This window comes from Trichoplusia ni, chromosome 10, assembly GCF_003590095.1.
Source record: "Trichoplusia ni isolate ovarian cell line Hi5 chromosome 10, tn1, whole genome shotgun sequence".
Taxonomy (NCBI): Eukaryota; Metazoa; Arthropoda; class Insecta; order Lepidoptera; family Noctuidae; genus Trichoplusia; species Trichoplusia ni.
In genome coordinates, this window is record NC_039487.1 from 7831017 (window position 1) to 7846386 (window position 15370).

The 15370-nt window shown below is 39.7% G+C and overlaps 1 protein-coding gene across 6 annotated transcripts in view; it reads left to right on the forward strand.

The window, feature by feature from the left end:
• LOC113498357 (inositol 1,4,5-trisphosphate receptor) overlaps positions 1–15370 on the forward strand; it is a 92235-nt gene that overhangs the window by 68323 nt on the left and 8542 nt on the right. For 3 of the 6 annotated variants that reach the window (XM_026878353.1, XM_026878356.1, XM_026878358.1), the window contains 17 exons: positions 362–470; positions 3591–3731; positions 3894–3985; positions 4413–4542; positions 5130–5243; positions 5603–5742; positions 6249–6429; positions 6818–7047; positions 7661–7759; positions 8160–8297; positions 8503–8695; positions 9491–9613; positions 11466–11662; positions 12210–12374; positions 13225–13402; positions 14433–14656; positions 15074–15239. In XM_026878353.1, the coding sequence (XP_026734154.1) occupies positions 362–470; positions 3591–3731; positions 3894–3985; positions 4413–4542; positions 5130–5243; positions 5603–5742; positions 6249–6429; positions 6818–7047; positions 7661–7759; positions 8160–8297; positions 8503–8695; positions 9491–9613; positions 11466–11662; positions 12210–12374; positions 13225–13402; positions 14433–14656; positions 15074–15239 (2620 nt within the window). The remainder of the gene's footprint in view (positions 1–361; positions 471–3590; positions 3732–3893; positions 3986–4412; positions 4543–5129; positions 5244–5602; positions 5743–6248; positions 6430–6817; positions 7048–7660; positions 7760–8159; positions 8298–8502; positions 8696–9490; positions 9614–11465; positions 11663–12209; positions 12375–13224; positions 13403–14432; positions 14657–15073; positions 15240–15370) is intronic. The other 3 variants (XM_026878357.1, XM_026878359.1, XM_026878355.1) reach the window with 2 other exon arrangements.

A 15370-nucleotide genomic window follows, 5' to 3' on the forward strand; every position in this document is an offset into this window, starting at 1 on the left:
AATTAAATGATAAATGTTATAGATATAGCGAAGTGGAGAAGAAAAATTAGGAAAGCTGACCCCACCACCATGTGGGACATATAGTTGGGATAGAAAGTTTAAGGCTCTAGACAGACGGACTGCATTTTGAATTGCAGTTAAAGTGCAGTTTGAATGCAGTTGACTTCAATAGAACTGCAAACCTGATATGCAGTCCGATTGCAGTTTTATTGCAGTCGGCGTACAATCGGACTGCACGTTTGATTTGCTCATTCGCTCATAGTGGGTTCGGTGTGGTGACCTATACCGCTCGGCTAATTTCCAAGGTTTGTTGTAAATCTCATGAATCATTCAATCAATCGCTCTTATTGTATACAAACAGGGCAACCAGCTCCGCAACAAGCTGTTATCTCAATACTTCATCAACCGGAAATCGGAGCCGAAGATCTTGCCGCCGCCCTCCTCCGTCGCCGTCACGCACGGCCCTGGCGGTAAGTACCTCACACACGGCTGAGACACGTGTACTAATAAGATAACTAATTCGTAAACTACTTATACACACACACACACTAATCAAATAACTAATTTGAAGTGCATTCAATGGCTAATTACTCACAATGATTTATTGCGAACATATAATAATTTAGCAGGAGGAGCTCGTGGCTGTGCTATAACCGCATAAGTGATAGTCCGTAGATGGGTGACCATCTTTGTCATAGCGAGTTCCTCCGTGTTTCGGAAGGCACGTTAAATTGTGGGTCCCGGCTGTTATTCCAAAATCTTTGACAGTCGTTACAGGTAGTCAGAAGCTTGAAAAAGTCTGACAGCCAGTCTAACCAAGGGGTGTCGTGTTGCCCAGGTAACTGGGTTAAGGAGGTCAGATAGGCAGTCGCTCCTTGTAAAACACAGGTACTCAGCTGAAACCGGTTGGACTGGTAGCCGACCCCAACATAGTTGGGAAAAGGCTAGGCCGATGATGATATAATAATTTAGCAATTTTCCTATTAATTACTTTAAATGTTCATAATAATTTCGTCACTTATATGTATATAGATAGTAAACTGGAACTACAGTTATATAGCTGTAAACTTCTCGTTCAATTGTGAATAATTACTCACACAAACTTTCTTCTTGGGCATAGTACACACTACAATTAAATCTCCATAGTTACTCTCTGCGACTAATTTTATCCTCGAATTATTATGAAATAACTTGTAAATAAAAAACAAGTCACACAAATCTTAATAGAAACCATGAGAGAATGGCTGTAGTAAAACCTTAGCCTTACATTGAGTATAGAGCCATTTATTGACACGAATAAGTTTATTGTGTTTTCGATATCTGCCGCACTAAAATGTTTTATCATATAACATTTAGAAGTTAGATTATCATGCCTTAATAACACTATATAGATTGTTACTTAAAATACAAAAAAAATATAAACTTTAGCCAGGTCAGTTAAAGACTTAAACAGTTAACCAAAATAAACGTTTAATAGTGTGCACACATTTAGCGGTAGAAGCACAAAATCTAGGATTAGATGATATTTAGAACAAAAGGAAAGACTGATTTAAAAAAACAGTAAATGAACATTATCCTCAAGTGTTAGGAAGAAACAAATCCGTCATGTAATCTGTATTCTAAATAAAAAGATAAATCGAATTGCTACCATGAATATATTTTGTCATAGTTGGAGTGTAGTGGAAGTAAGGTAAAAACTAAATAAAATTCATAACACTAATCTAGTTAATTGATATTATTTAACGGACTCAAGAAAAAGCTAATTAGAATTTCACACAAGTCTTTCCTTTTGAACAACTAACAACTGTCTAACAGCTGACAACGGTCTACTCACGCGTATTTATCGCCCAACTAGTTTCGAACCCAACCGGAGTCCTTTATCATGAGCTTAGGCAGCCCTATTGCAACCACATCGCCGCGTTAGACTACCAACTAGTCGGCCGGACCCGGTTAACTACGCTTGAGTAAGCCGTTATATGATTAAAGTCTGAATCATTCTCAAGACAGTTACTATAAAGTTAACACGTTGACGTATAGCGTTAGTCCATAACAACAATTAGTGCAGGTGTACGTACTCTGAAATAAAGATGCCTTTGCTATATTATTATCTGGCGAAACAAAGTGTTTGAAACTTTCAATAAATATAAGAAACAAGCTTTTCGCCCGCGTCGAGGTCGGTTATATCGCGTTTCCATGAGAACTCTTCAAAAGTCCGGGATAAAAACTATCCACGTTCTATCTCAAGGTCAACTCTATCTCTGTACCAAATTTCATTAAAATCAGTTTAGTGGTTTAGACGTGTAAGCGTAACAGACAGACAGAGTTACTTTCGCATTTATAATATTAGTAGGGATATCTCTAACTTGTATGGATGCTGGTCTGAACTTGACGGAGGCAATCCAGAGGTCGTTTAGAATACGCTTAGTGGTTTAGGTTATCGTACTAATAACGCCGTGCCGCGGAGTCGATCCCTGCATAGGATAAGTATATTATTCAAGTCTACCAATGTTTGTCCTTAATCTAGGTGTACTTTAATAATTATTTAATTTAGAAAGTTTTACTTGCGCGTATTTATCGGGATCGCCCGATTAGCTTTGAACCCAGCTGGAGCTTCGCGGAACGGAACGCGGAAGCATACCCGATGGGTACGCATGAGTATACCGTTTGTTAGTAAACAATTATGAATCCGCCTCACGAAAGTTCTTTAAATATTTTTGTAATTCGGAAAATAAAATATTTAAATAATATAACAAAGGCATCTAGAATACCTAACACTTGATAGCTTAGTGTAGCTCTGTTTATTTGTCACCGCATGCGATGCAGAAAGCCACCCACACCAGCTGAAGACAGGTGGGTCCATGCTACGCGGTACTTTAAGTACCATCTACTTCATGTTCGTTATTATTGTTTGTGTTGTGTTGGATATTGTTTGGCATGTTTATTCTCCAAAATATTTTAGTAATTACATGGATAGTAATAATAATAGCTGGTACTTCTCACATGGGCGATGGGTATGCCAAACATTATTTCTTAAATACTGATGGATAAATGTTTTTTACTCCTTGCATGTTATAGTACAATTTAGCTACCATTTAAAACTTATAGTAATTCCTAGCAACGTATTTATACATATGTGATGTCGAAATTTATATTTTATTGTATATAATGCACAAAAATCACCCTTTAGGTCTTGTGCGATGCTTAATTGCTACTCCCATTTACAAGTATTTAGCACCTTAGATTAACTAGTTATGAACCCCATAATATTGTTAATGTCTGCCCTACTGTTATGTTTTTGTTCCCTTTTCCCGGTTATTGGAAGGTAGATCAATTGAATCTATTGTGATTAGTTGACCTTATCCAACCAAACACAGCGCGTACCTTGAGATTGACAAGTAAATTACTATATTCTGGTTTGATAAGCTTTCAAGTAATTGGCTGCAAGCGTTTATATTTTAATGTAAATTAAAATTATCCTGTTTGATTTCACTTTTTTGATGTTTTGATTTGATCCCCCGCAACCAGCTACCAAGCTTTCTCTTTACAAATCAAGTTGTACCTCCTTGGAACTAACGTCGCGTACTATACAGCAAAGGTCCTGCTGCGGACTGGACAGACCCTGGCCCAAGTCCAGGCTCACCTGGACAAGGAGGGGGCTTCCGACCTGGTTGTAGACCTGGTCATCAAGAGCACCAACCGACAGGCCATCTTCTTGGAGGCGATACAACTTGGTCAGTATAATACATTAAGAAAAGTATTTGTTACAAAATGAACCTTACTGCTTTGGAATAAAGGTTCAAGAGGAGATCTTCATTTCTAATTCATTCATTTTTTCTAAGTGTTTCCTCATATGTGAGATCTGCTGGTACTATGGCCCAAATTTGTCCAAACAGGTATCGCTCTACTGGAAGGCGGCAACCCAATAATACAACACAGCATATTCACAAAACTGCAAAACGGTGAAATATCTCAAGCATTTTTAAAGGTAAGAATTTTGTAATTGCCAAAGATGCCTATATAATATTTTCAACATTGCCTTGGCCAAGTCTATAGCCAAGAGACTGCAATTCAGGCAGCGACAACATAAAGTTCCTACACATTGTTATGACATAATGTCTTTGTTGTGGACATGGCTGTCGCCTTATGAGCAACGAACGGTAGAGTTAACTGCGGGCGTCGTCCTCCTTTCAATATCTGTCTCGGCACACAACAACTTAAATTGAGAGAATTTACAGTCGTTGCCAACGACCCATGTATGTATATAAGTTTAAAGTGTCACTTCTGTCTCTGTCTTCTTGACGCGACAGCACAGTTGTCAAAGAATACCTTCAAACACTAGGTTTATTTAACCTCCTTAAGTGAAGAAATTTTAAAGCTAAAGTATCAGACATTCAAAAACATCCCGTTCCTAGGTATTTTACGACAAAATGCGCGAGGCTCAGCAGGAGATCAGGTCGCTGGCGGCGAGCAGCACGGCGGCCGCCAGCAGCGACAAGCAACGCTCCAGCTATTCCGACAAGCAGAAGGTGCCTGCCACCGAAGGTATGTAGGAACCTAAACTGTCCCATAACCAGGAGGATTGTTTCATTACCTAGCTTTAACTTTGGCGCGATTTTTGGAGGTCCCCAAAGAAGCCTAGTGTTGAGTCTACTATAGTTTTTCGCTCTATCTTGATGTTTCGAGGCACCAAGATTACTATAAGTAAGCCCATTGCTCGCTTGTCTTGTGGCAGTCATGTGCGATGTTAATATCCAGTGAAAAACATTTACTTTCTGTACCTGACTACTGCCAAAGCCACTGAGCGTATGGGGGATACGCTACGTAGGACCAGCATTTGTGTGGTACATGAATGCTTGTTCAGATATTCAGAATCAAAGTCTGGATATCTTTTTGTACGTGACTTGAATGTTTGCGAAACCCCCGCGAAACAATGATTAAAATCCTTATAATGCGGTAGCCGAATAATACTGATGATTTAAGCTTTAAATCATCTCAAATGTCAGCGTTCTCCCCACACATCCATTTCGAATGTGTCCAAAAATATATAGTACATTAGTCTAGGATGTTGTTACGAAGGTCTTAAATAATACTGGTAATATACGCTTTATATTGTTGTTTCTGCATTGTAGGTAACAAAACATCTCCCGGTGTGCTGGTCGTAGGCGAGGAGATGGATGACGAGGTGAACAGCGCGTGCGGCTCAGCGGTACACGCGTACTCCGATATACACACCATGTCACACGGTAATTATGTCATATATTATCTTACTATTAACTACCGCCAGAATAGTAACTACTAAGTTTAAAAGAAGGGAGGAACCTTTGCTAGTTCGTTATCAAAAAAGGTACTGCTTTGTTCTTGAATTTGACGTATTGGTCACTGCATTTGAGATGACCTTTAATATATTGTTTGATTGTGTATATTGTTTTTGTATAGTATTGCTCTCGAAAGTGACAGTTTAATCAGGACAAAGGCAAAATGAGCTACACAAAAAACTATAGTCTCAGGCACCCTTTCATTAGAGAGTTTTTAAACCTAATTTCGCCAATAAATGCATATCTATCACACAAAGATCAGATTTACAACGAACACCTTCATACAGGTACTTCTGCTCTAGAAGAGATAATGGCTGAGAAGAAGGAGGGTGGCAACTCTGACGTGCTGCCGCCCAAGGTGGCCATCATGAAGCCCATACTCCGCTTCCTGCAGCTGCTCTGCGAGAACCACAACCCTGACCTGCAGGTAATAACATTTACCTCTTGATTTCTGGACTGTATTATTAAATGATATTTAATAAGACAGTGGTGCAATGTGAAATGGCACGTTATTTGCCAATAATTTAAACACACTATTCACTAATTGAATAAATTACTATTGAATCTGGACGATTAGATCCCAATTCTGATTGCTTGTGATAGAATTAAAAAGTTCATCTGCGTATCGTACATTCTCTGGAGCTTGGCCGACTGAAATTATTTGGAGGTGTCGATATAAACGTGTATCCTTATCAGCGCCTTAGTTGGTAAGATTACGAGTCGAACTTGCAGCACTGATGATTCCATAAATATAGCCTTGAAAAATTTCAATTGTCTAGCTATCATACAGATACAACTTGGTGACAGACAGACAGCGGAGTCTTAGTAATAGTGTTTCGTATTTACCCTCTACGTAAGGGTTATACGAACATCGGCTGATAAAAACCAACCAAGTCTATGTCATTATAAATTTCCGACATTCTTTTCTTCTAGAACCTCCTGCGCAACCAAAACAACAAATCGAACTACAACCTGGTATCCGAGACCCTGATGTTCCTGGACTGCATCTGCGGGTCCACGACTGGCGGGCTCGGTCTGCTGGGCCTGTACATCAACGAGGGTAACGTGGCCCTCATCAACCAGACCCTGGAAACTCTCACGGAGTACTGCCAGGGTAAGAAGAAATATGATATTCAATTTACGATAAACATCTCAACCGCGAAAGTAATTTGATGCACACCTTTTGGCTTGACCTATTGGAGTTGCATAAGCCGAAAAGTTGTTTTTTTTTTATAGTCTTATATTGGTTGTTATGTCTTATGTGGGAACAACTCACTCTGGTCAACCGACTGATCAATTAAAACTTTTTAACCTATTTAGCTAAGCTCTAGGCACGAGGAATGTGCCAAACTTTTAACAGAACCGGAGACAATGTCTTCCAAACTTCCGGCAATCCTTCTTGAATCAATAAGTTAGATAAGAAGGAAATGTTTTAACACCTTATCAAAATTTCATGGCAATATCAATCTTATGTTATATACAACAGAGTCTAAATTCCCCAGGACCCTGCCACGACAACCAAAACTGCATAGCAACACACGAGAGCAACGGATTAGATATAATAACGGCGTTGATACTCAACGACATCAACCCGCTCGGCAAGACACGTATGGACCTGGTACTGGAACTGAAGAACAACGCCTCGAAGCTGCTGCTGGCCATCATGGAGTCCAGGAACGACTCCGAGAATAACGCCGAGAGGATCCTGTACAACATGAATCCTAAACAGCTGGTGAGTGAACTTTGAGTGTCGCTTAACATCTGTGGAAATGGGAGGTCAACGAAATATTAGACTTCGTCGTTCAACTAATTTTGTACCCACTTATTATTAATATTTAGATTTTAGTTCGAGGTGAATGTCGGATGAATGACGAATTAATTTCAATGACAAATTTCGTGTAATTTTTATTTTTCGTTCGTTGTATGGTTTAAAGCATTCCATATGACCAGGTCAAAAGCGCTCTCTGAATGTGTCCAGTAGAATCTAGCGGTATGAAGAGAGGCGCGGGGTGGATTAAAGTCCAGTGATTGTCCGCAGCGCGTCGCGTCATAGCCGGATTCGTTGAAATTCGTTGTTTGCTACAGTTGCATGCACGTCAAGACGACGAATACGCACAATTGATAGGCGTTTTATTTTACGATGCGCAAAGCGATCCCCACTCTTCCGCCGAGCGCTCAAGATCCGTGCCGGAAACTATATTTTGCGGACCATTTCTAACTTAAGCAATTAGATTAGAATTACTCTATTCGTTGAAGACAGGTTGAAACAGTTGACCTCTCACATCACCTCTCTCACATCTGTTCTTGCAGTTGCCTTGTCATTCACGTATTCCATTGCATTGCAGGTAGATGTCGCGTGTTCCGCCTTCCACCAGGAGCACGCCATGGACGCCGACTGCGACGGCGACGACGACGCGCTCGTGCAGGGCGTGTCGCCCAAGGAGGTCAGCAACCATACCTATTTGTTAATTATTGTGTTTGTGTGTCGCAGTTGTAGCCGACCTTGATTTGTCAAATTGAAAGTCCGGTTGATACGATCATGAGTTCATGATGAAGTGGCCTTGCGGTTCTTCTATGTATTGATTTGTAAGCACTAAGTGCAGGTTTGATCTCAGCGCAGGTGAAATTCCAACATGACTTTTTCAAAGTACGTAACAAACATCAAAGGTATGATAAACCGCAGTGAGCTTTGGTAAATACTCAAACATTCCCTTTACGAGAGGAGGCCTGTGCAGCAGTAGGACATGTATAGACTGGTTTTATTGTGAACTGATTATGCGTCGGTGTTAATCTGACTACGATCCGTGACTTAATCTAGTAATAAATTATATGCTGTGGTATCAGGTGGGGCACAACATCTACATCCTGTGCCACCAGCTGGCGGCGCACAACAAGGAGCTGGCGGCGCTGGTGCGGGGCTCGCCGCACGGCAACAACGCGGACGCGCTGCGCTACTACCGTACTCACACCGCGCAGATCGAGGTGAGTGTGTGTGTGTGTGTGTGTGTCTGTGTCAGGTCACAACAAGGAGCTGGCGGCGCTGGTGCAGCACGTGACAAAACGTCATTATCCGAAGTATTTTTTAAATTTCATATGTCGCAACTAATTTCAACAACTAAACCACACATTTACGTGTGTATTAAGGCAAAAATTCTAACTCCAATTGTCTACTTCCCGTTGCCCCCAGATCGTCCGTACGGATCGCAGCATGGAACAGATCGTGTTCCCGATCCCGGAGATCTGCGAGTACCTGCCGGCGGACAGTAAGCACCGCGTGCTGCAGAGTGCCGAGCGCGACGACCAGGGCAGCAAGGTCGCCGACTTCTTCTCCAGACTTGATAATCTCTTCCACGAGATGAAGTGGCAGAAGAAATTAAGAGGTTTGTCTCATCATCTCATTATCTTCAAGCATAAGGGCTCATTTAGACGATGCGAGAAAAACCATGATAGTTGCAGTACATTGTGCAACAGCGCAGGTCGGGTATCTAACGTGAAATGTGATCGCCAACAATGTATTACAACTCGCACGATATATCTTGCATCGTCTGAATAGGCCCTAAGTGATAGCCTACTCGTAAGACCGTTGGTTTGCCAAGTCAAGGCCACCATTTTTATGGAGTTGTGCTAATACGCACATAATTCGCTAACCCGCGAAATGTTATTATCATTTTGTAAAAACGCTGAAGGAAAGCACCCGAAAATGTTTCAATACAAAGATGTGTTAATACCACGTAAGAGGGGTTGTTTAAAAACTCAGTCACCAGGTTTTAAATCGACCACACAGAAGACAAATAAGTATATAATCGTGTTCTTCAAAATAGACATAGTTTGCTTTAAGAAGTTGTTTCTTTTGTTAGCTTCTCGAGTTCATTTTGACTATTCTGGCATTATTAGCCTTCATTAAATTAATGTATGTAGGTAAACTAGCAATTGAATGGATCATAGTGTACACCAATTTACATTGTGCCTTTTGAATCATACAAACATGGAAAAGGTGATCATGTTATTTTTGGTCTATTCGAAATGAATGAATCAATCAATCTCACCATAGCTACCTATTATTATACCTTGCTTAAAATATCAAGATCAAATACTTTATATTTTAATGTATTACAAAACGTGCTTATTCAAAAATCGTAATTAATCAAAATATTAACTGTCCGTCTGTTTGTCAGGACAACGTCTTCTGTTCTGGGTGTCGTCCTACATGTCTCTGTGGAGCAACATTCTATTCAACTTCGCTGTTCTAATCAACGTCATAGTGGCCTTCTTTTATCCCTTCCAAGACGAGAATCCAAGTGAGTACCAACACTCTTTTATATGTATTCTATAAGTATTAAAGTCGATACGAGTAAAAATAAATAGCAGAGGCTTTTTTGTTATTGAATTGTGGCTAAAGGTGAAGGTACATTTATCGTACTCGAAACTATCAAAGGAAAGGAATTTTATAAATCGAAATAATTATGGAATTCCTATGAAACTCTCGTAAAATTTCGAGCGTCGAATTGTCTGAATCTGGAGGAATCTAAGAAATCCTAAACATATACTCAATTCATTAGATTCGGCGCCGCGTATCCGGTCTGCTTAACCGATGGGCTGGCATTCTTTCAGTAGCATATGACAGAGCAACGCTTTAGGTACTATTTCAAAATTGCGTCCAATATGTGGTTTCAATTTTAAAACCTCATCAAGATCCGCCCTAATTTACATGAATAACAATGCAGTTACAGCATTAAACAAGATATAAATGATTGCTTTGACACTTTCTACTCTTCTGGTGAGGATATATGATTAAAACCTCTTCGACTTTGATTCGTTAGACGCTCACCTCAGATAAGTGTGCTTTTACCTTTACTGCTCAATAACAGAGTTTATTATGAGCAATACTTATGTTGAGAGCTCTTATTACAAAGCTGTAAGGTTTATAATAAACTGACTCAATTTGATAAAGAGCTTTGTCCAGCAAAGATATATTAGTATTGTATCCTAAATTAAATAGCAAAATTATTAAAACTGTTTGTATCAAAACGATACATTTGAAATTGGTTTTCTTAAAAAATAATACAAGTTTTGGTTTTAGTGATATCATTGGGTAAAACAGGTAAACTGAGTAGACCTAGATATTAGACTGGACTATTAGGCCATAGATAGCCTAAATGATCAAGAATTGAACATGTAATGTAGAATATTTAGTGTATATATTCATAGTTGGTACGGTTAGAAGCAAAAGACCATGAACACTATCAGATTTTAAAGGTTTCATAATACAATAATATTGGCATTAGAATGCAGAGTAGATTAAATATTAGAGGGTCTATCACCACGTCTTAAATTATAATAGTTGTGGAAGCGTGACAGTGCTATTCACAGCGTAGAGCGGCATCTCTCTTGCACTTATTAATTATTAAATGATGAAACGGTTTACTCACGCGTATTAATCGGGATTGTCCGACTAGTTTTGGACCCAACCGTAGTCCTTAATCATGAATGACGCGACGCGTTCGCAAGTTTTGATAAATTTGATTTTGTTCATCGACTCTCGTTGCTAACTATACCGTAAGCCAGTAGCCGGTAGTATTGTGTTGGCTTAGCTTGACCATGTAGTTGTATATTTGTATATACATTTGCTACCGACTAGCCGGCACCAATACTCTGACTTTTAATTCGATGCAGTAAAAAGTGTACCTCTACATGTGTGAAAAAGCACATTGAGTCTTTATGACTGTCATACAGCATGAATAATCGTCAATTAGTCATTGAAAATATTTGTAGAAGGTCCATTAACTTCTAAAATGGTTAGAAATTGATGTAATGTGAACATTTTGATGAACCATAAATGTTCCATTTAAAGAAGAATGTTACCATGGGCTATCATAATATTCATATTTATTTTTGGGCCTTCAGAAAAGGTTTAAAGTATTGTTTACGCTATAAATTAAAAAATATTACAATTAGGACAATTTGTTACAAAACTCCAAAACTATATTCGTCACAGGCTAAAAGTAGTAAATCAAACCATTTAGATGCTTAAATATAAAACAGGCTAAGCCAGTAAACTCACTACGTAAGCGTAAGCTCCATACAAAAAACCACTGCATCGAATTAAAAGTATTGTAAGAAGATGTTCGCGATATCTAAGTGGTATGTAAGCGGGTGGTCCGCTGGGTTGGGCAGAGCTGGGCGAGCACCTGTCGCTGGTGGTGTGGTGCGTGTCGGGCGTGGCGGGCGCGCTGGTGACCTGGCTGCCGCGCGGCGGCGGCGCCCGCGCGCTGCTCGCCTCCGCCGCCGTGCGCTTCATGTACTCCGCCGGACCTGAACCCACGCTCTGGGCCCTGGCTATGCTCACTGTAAGTTAACTTTATTGGGATTTTTTATATGATGAAGAAATGTGTGGTGAGTTTAGGTCAAGGTCAGGCCCATAGGGCGTGACGTCGCAGGTTCGATATAGGAAAAATGGTTTATTTAAGTGTACCCGTGCATTTGAATTGATTATTTATGAAATTCCCTTACTAAATTTCTTTAAAAAAAAATAGGTTTTAGTGTAGGCTGAGTTGATCAATATAAGGACGATGTATTAAGGATGAAGTTGCGGTCTAGCAATTCTATTAATGTACTTGTGAGCACAAGGTTTCTGGTTCGAAACCAGACAACCAATGTGACTAATCAAATCAAACATGTCACTAAAAAATACTCCTGATCAATGCCAAGCATTCAACGGTGTGAAAATTAAAATATATGAAGTAATATCAAAAAGGTTTCTTTACAAGTAGGCCCAGTTCAAGCTCTTTTAAATTTAAATTAAATGACTAATGTTACTACTATTGATTTACAATTACCATCTTTAAGTATGTGTCATAGAGACGAAATTCCTTAAACCACATCGATTCATCACAGATAGTGGTGAAAGGCATCCACCTGGTGAGCATCATGGGCAACCAGGGCACGCTGTCCAAGTCCCCGGGGAAGGTGCTCACCGACCCCGAGCTGCTCTACCACAGCGTGTACCTCGTCTTCTGCTTCATGGGGATCTGCTGGCATCCGTTCTTCTTTTCTGTTCTGGTAAGTCTACATACCAAAACCAGGTTACAATATAAAAGTTTATGAGACAGAATGTTAATTTTAAGTCACTTTTAAATATGCAGTCGATTTCTTGCTAAAAAATATTTATATTTCTAAACGTAATTTATATTAATACTATTTACATTACTATATCATGTAACCCAATTATAATAATAACAAGTTTTATTTCACAAAAAAACATATTTAACATGTAAAAATAGAGACAAAAAAAGAGCTTTGGTAATAACGCAATGTATACAATTTAAAAACTCGTATCGTTCCACAATATAGAAGACCTGTCTCTTAAACTAAGGAATCCTTATCGGTGATTCCCTATAGTTATTTTTTATTATATTAAAAAATGAATTGCTGTTCGTTAGTCAAGAACGACTGAACCGATTTGGTTTATTTTAGTCTTAAAATAATCGTAAAAGTTCAGGGAAGGTTTAAACAGTGAAAAAAATTGAAAAATTTCAAAAAATATATATTTTTGTCTGAATTGTTATCATGACTGTTAGGCGGTACGTTGTTCGCCGGGACAACTATCTTCTAATATATAAAGTTCCCGTGTCACGATGCTATTTACCGTACTGCTCCGAAACGGCTTAACCGATTTTTACCATGTGTATTCAGTAGGTCTGAGAATCGGCTAACATCTATTTTTCATACCCCTAAGTGAAAGGACACACAAAAAATATTTTTTAATTTTTTGGAAGAAATTTAATGTTTTTATTATTTTATAATGTGGAATTAAAAAATACATACAACTAGAAACAATTTATTAGGAAAAACAACGTATGCTGGGTCAGCTAGTTTTTTTATATAATTAATGTAATATCCCTTTCCTCAGCTCTTAGACATAGTGTACCGCGAAGAGACTCTCTTAAACGTAATGCGATCAGTGACACGCAACGGCCGGTCCATCTTACTGACGGCGGTGCTGGCGCTGGTGCTGGTCTACATGTTCTCCATCGTAGGCTACATGTTCTTCCGAGACCACTTCCTCGTCAGCGTCGACAGGCTCGATGGTGAGTAGCTCATACGCTCAGATGAACGAAATTATCAAATAAAGGTCGTTGTTCTGAGTCTGAGTGCATTTGATTTGAATGTATGTGGAACCCCTCGCTACACAAGGATTCAATTCCTTAGTGCGGGAGTTGTTAAAAGAAACAAACTGAAACACTTTGCTGTCACATTGTCCTTGGCATTGTCAAACGGAATGATAAAGCTATCTAGTTTTGAGCTTATAAGAGATCTGATGCTGATATGTAAAAAAAATACCTAAATAATCTGGTGAAAATACCTGCCAAATTAGTTTGGGTTATTGATCCCATTTCCATTCAAAATTGACAAGAAAATTAAGAAAAAAAACATAGATTTCAGAAAAATCTACACCTTTCAAGATTCTGAATTACACTTACATGACTGATGTTATCATTTACTGGACCAATTTAGTAAACCACCTCGTCCTCAAATAAAATTGCAAAATAAGAACTGTAAAACATCATCGGCCTAGCCTTTTCCCAACTATGTTGGAGTCGGCTTCCATTCTAACCGGAAAAAACTGAAAAACAACTTAAGCAGTCTGCCCACTACACCGTTCCTTACCAAAACCGTGCTATGAACGTGTAAGGCATAAAAATATTCTCTATATGACAGTCGCAGTCGAGTGGCGTACGCACCGGTTTCAAGGTGCCGCTAGCTCTGAGGTCCTGGGTTCGACCCCTGGTCGGGTCAATGTAAAAATTCTTATTTCCACATTGTCTCGGGTCTGGCTGTTTGTGGTACCTTTGTTGTATCTGTACCTCTGTTGTATTTTCATAACACAAGTGCTTTCGCAACTAACTTTGGGTTCAGAACAATATGTGATATCCGCATTTTATTCATATTAAAAAGGCGACGATGCTGGTCCGTAACGGCACGGGCATGGTCGCATACATTACATTTTTAATATGGAGAATATTTTTTTGCCTGACTCGTTCATAACACGGTAATGGTATGGAACGGTGTAGTGGACAGTCGCCTTTATGAATATTAAAATCCATCCCCACCTCGTAGACGACGACGACCCCCGCTTCGAGCCGGACGGGTGCTCTGAAGGCGGGTCGAAGTACCTGCAGGACCCGGGCTCCTGCCGCCGCGGCTCGCGCTTCGTGTCCGTGGGCGGCGAGTTGCGCGAGCGCAGCTGCGACTCGCTCATCATGTGCATCGTGACCACGCTCAACCAGGGCCTGCGGAACGGCGGCGGCATTGGTGATATACTGAGGGCGCCAGCTAGCTTTGTGAGTCCCATTGTTTCATGGTATTTATTAGACAAAGGTGTCTTTAAGGTTAGCGCGATGCTAGGTATGCTGAAGATAGTGCAGTCTCTCTGTCTCCTCCTTTGCTTTCAAAAGATTGAGAACGTTTTAGACAAATTTAATTCTAATATTTTCCCTCATAAAGATGCTGCTAGCTGCGATTTGTGTGATCTAAGAATGTTTGTTCTGATTGTTGCTGAAACTCCCGCAATGAATCTTGAGTTGGGATAACACGATCATAATTTATCAAAAAATTGTAAAGGATGAGGAAAAATCGTAACATTTGTAATTTTAAATTCAATAATAATGAACAAGTAACTGTTGAACTACTTTCGCTTTATCGATTCACCGTGTACTCTCAACCTACAGTTCTCTATACTGACTGCTCCCCCCCCCCAGGAGCCGCTGTTCGTCGCCCGCGTGGTGTACGACCTGCTGTTCTTCTTCGTCGTCATCATCATCGTGCTTAACCTCATCTTCGGTGTCATCATCGACACCTTCGCTGATCTCAGGAGCGAGAAGCAACAGAAAGAACTAATATTAAAGAACACATGTTTTATATGTGGTGAGTAGCTATTTACATACAATTGGCACAATAATATTTCCCAGAGAAATTCCTATAATTTCATTCGACAACCAAAAAATAATAGTTAAAATGACACGTATCATCATTAGCCCATATTCGTCCACTGCTAG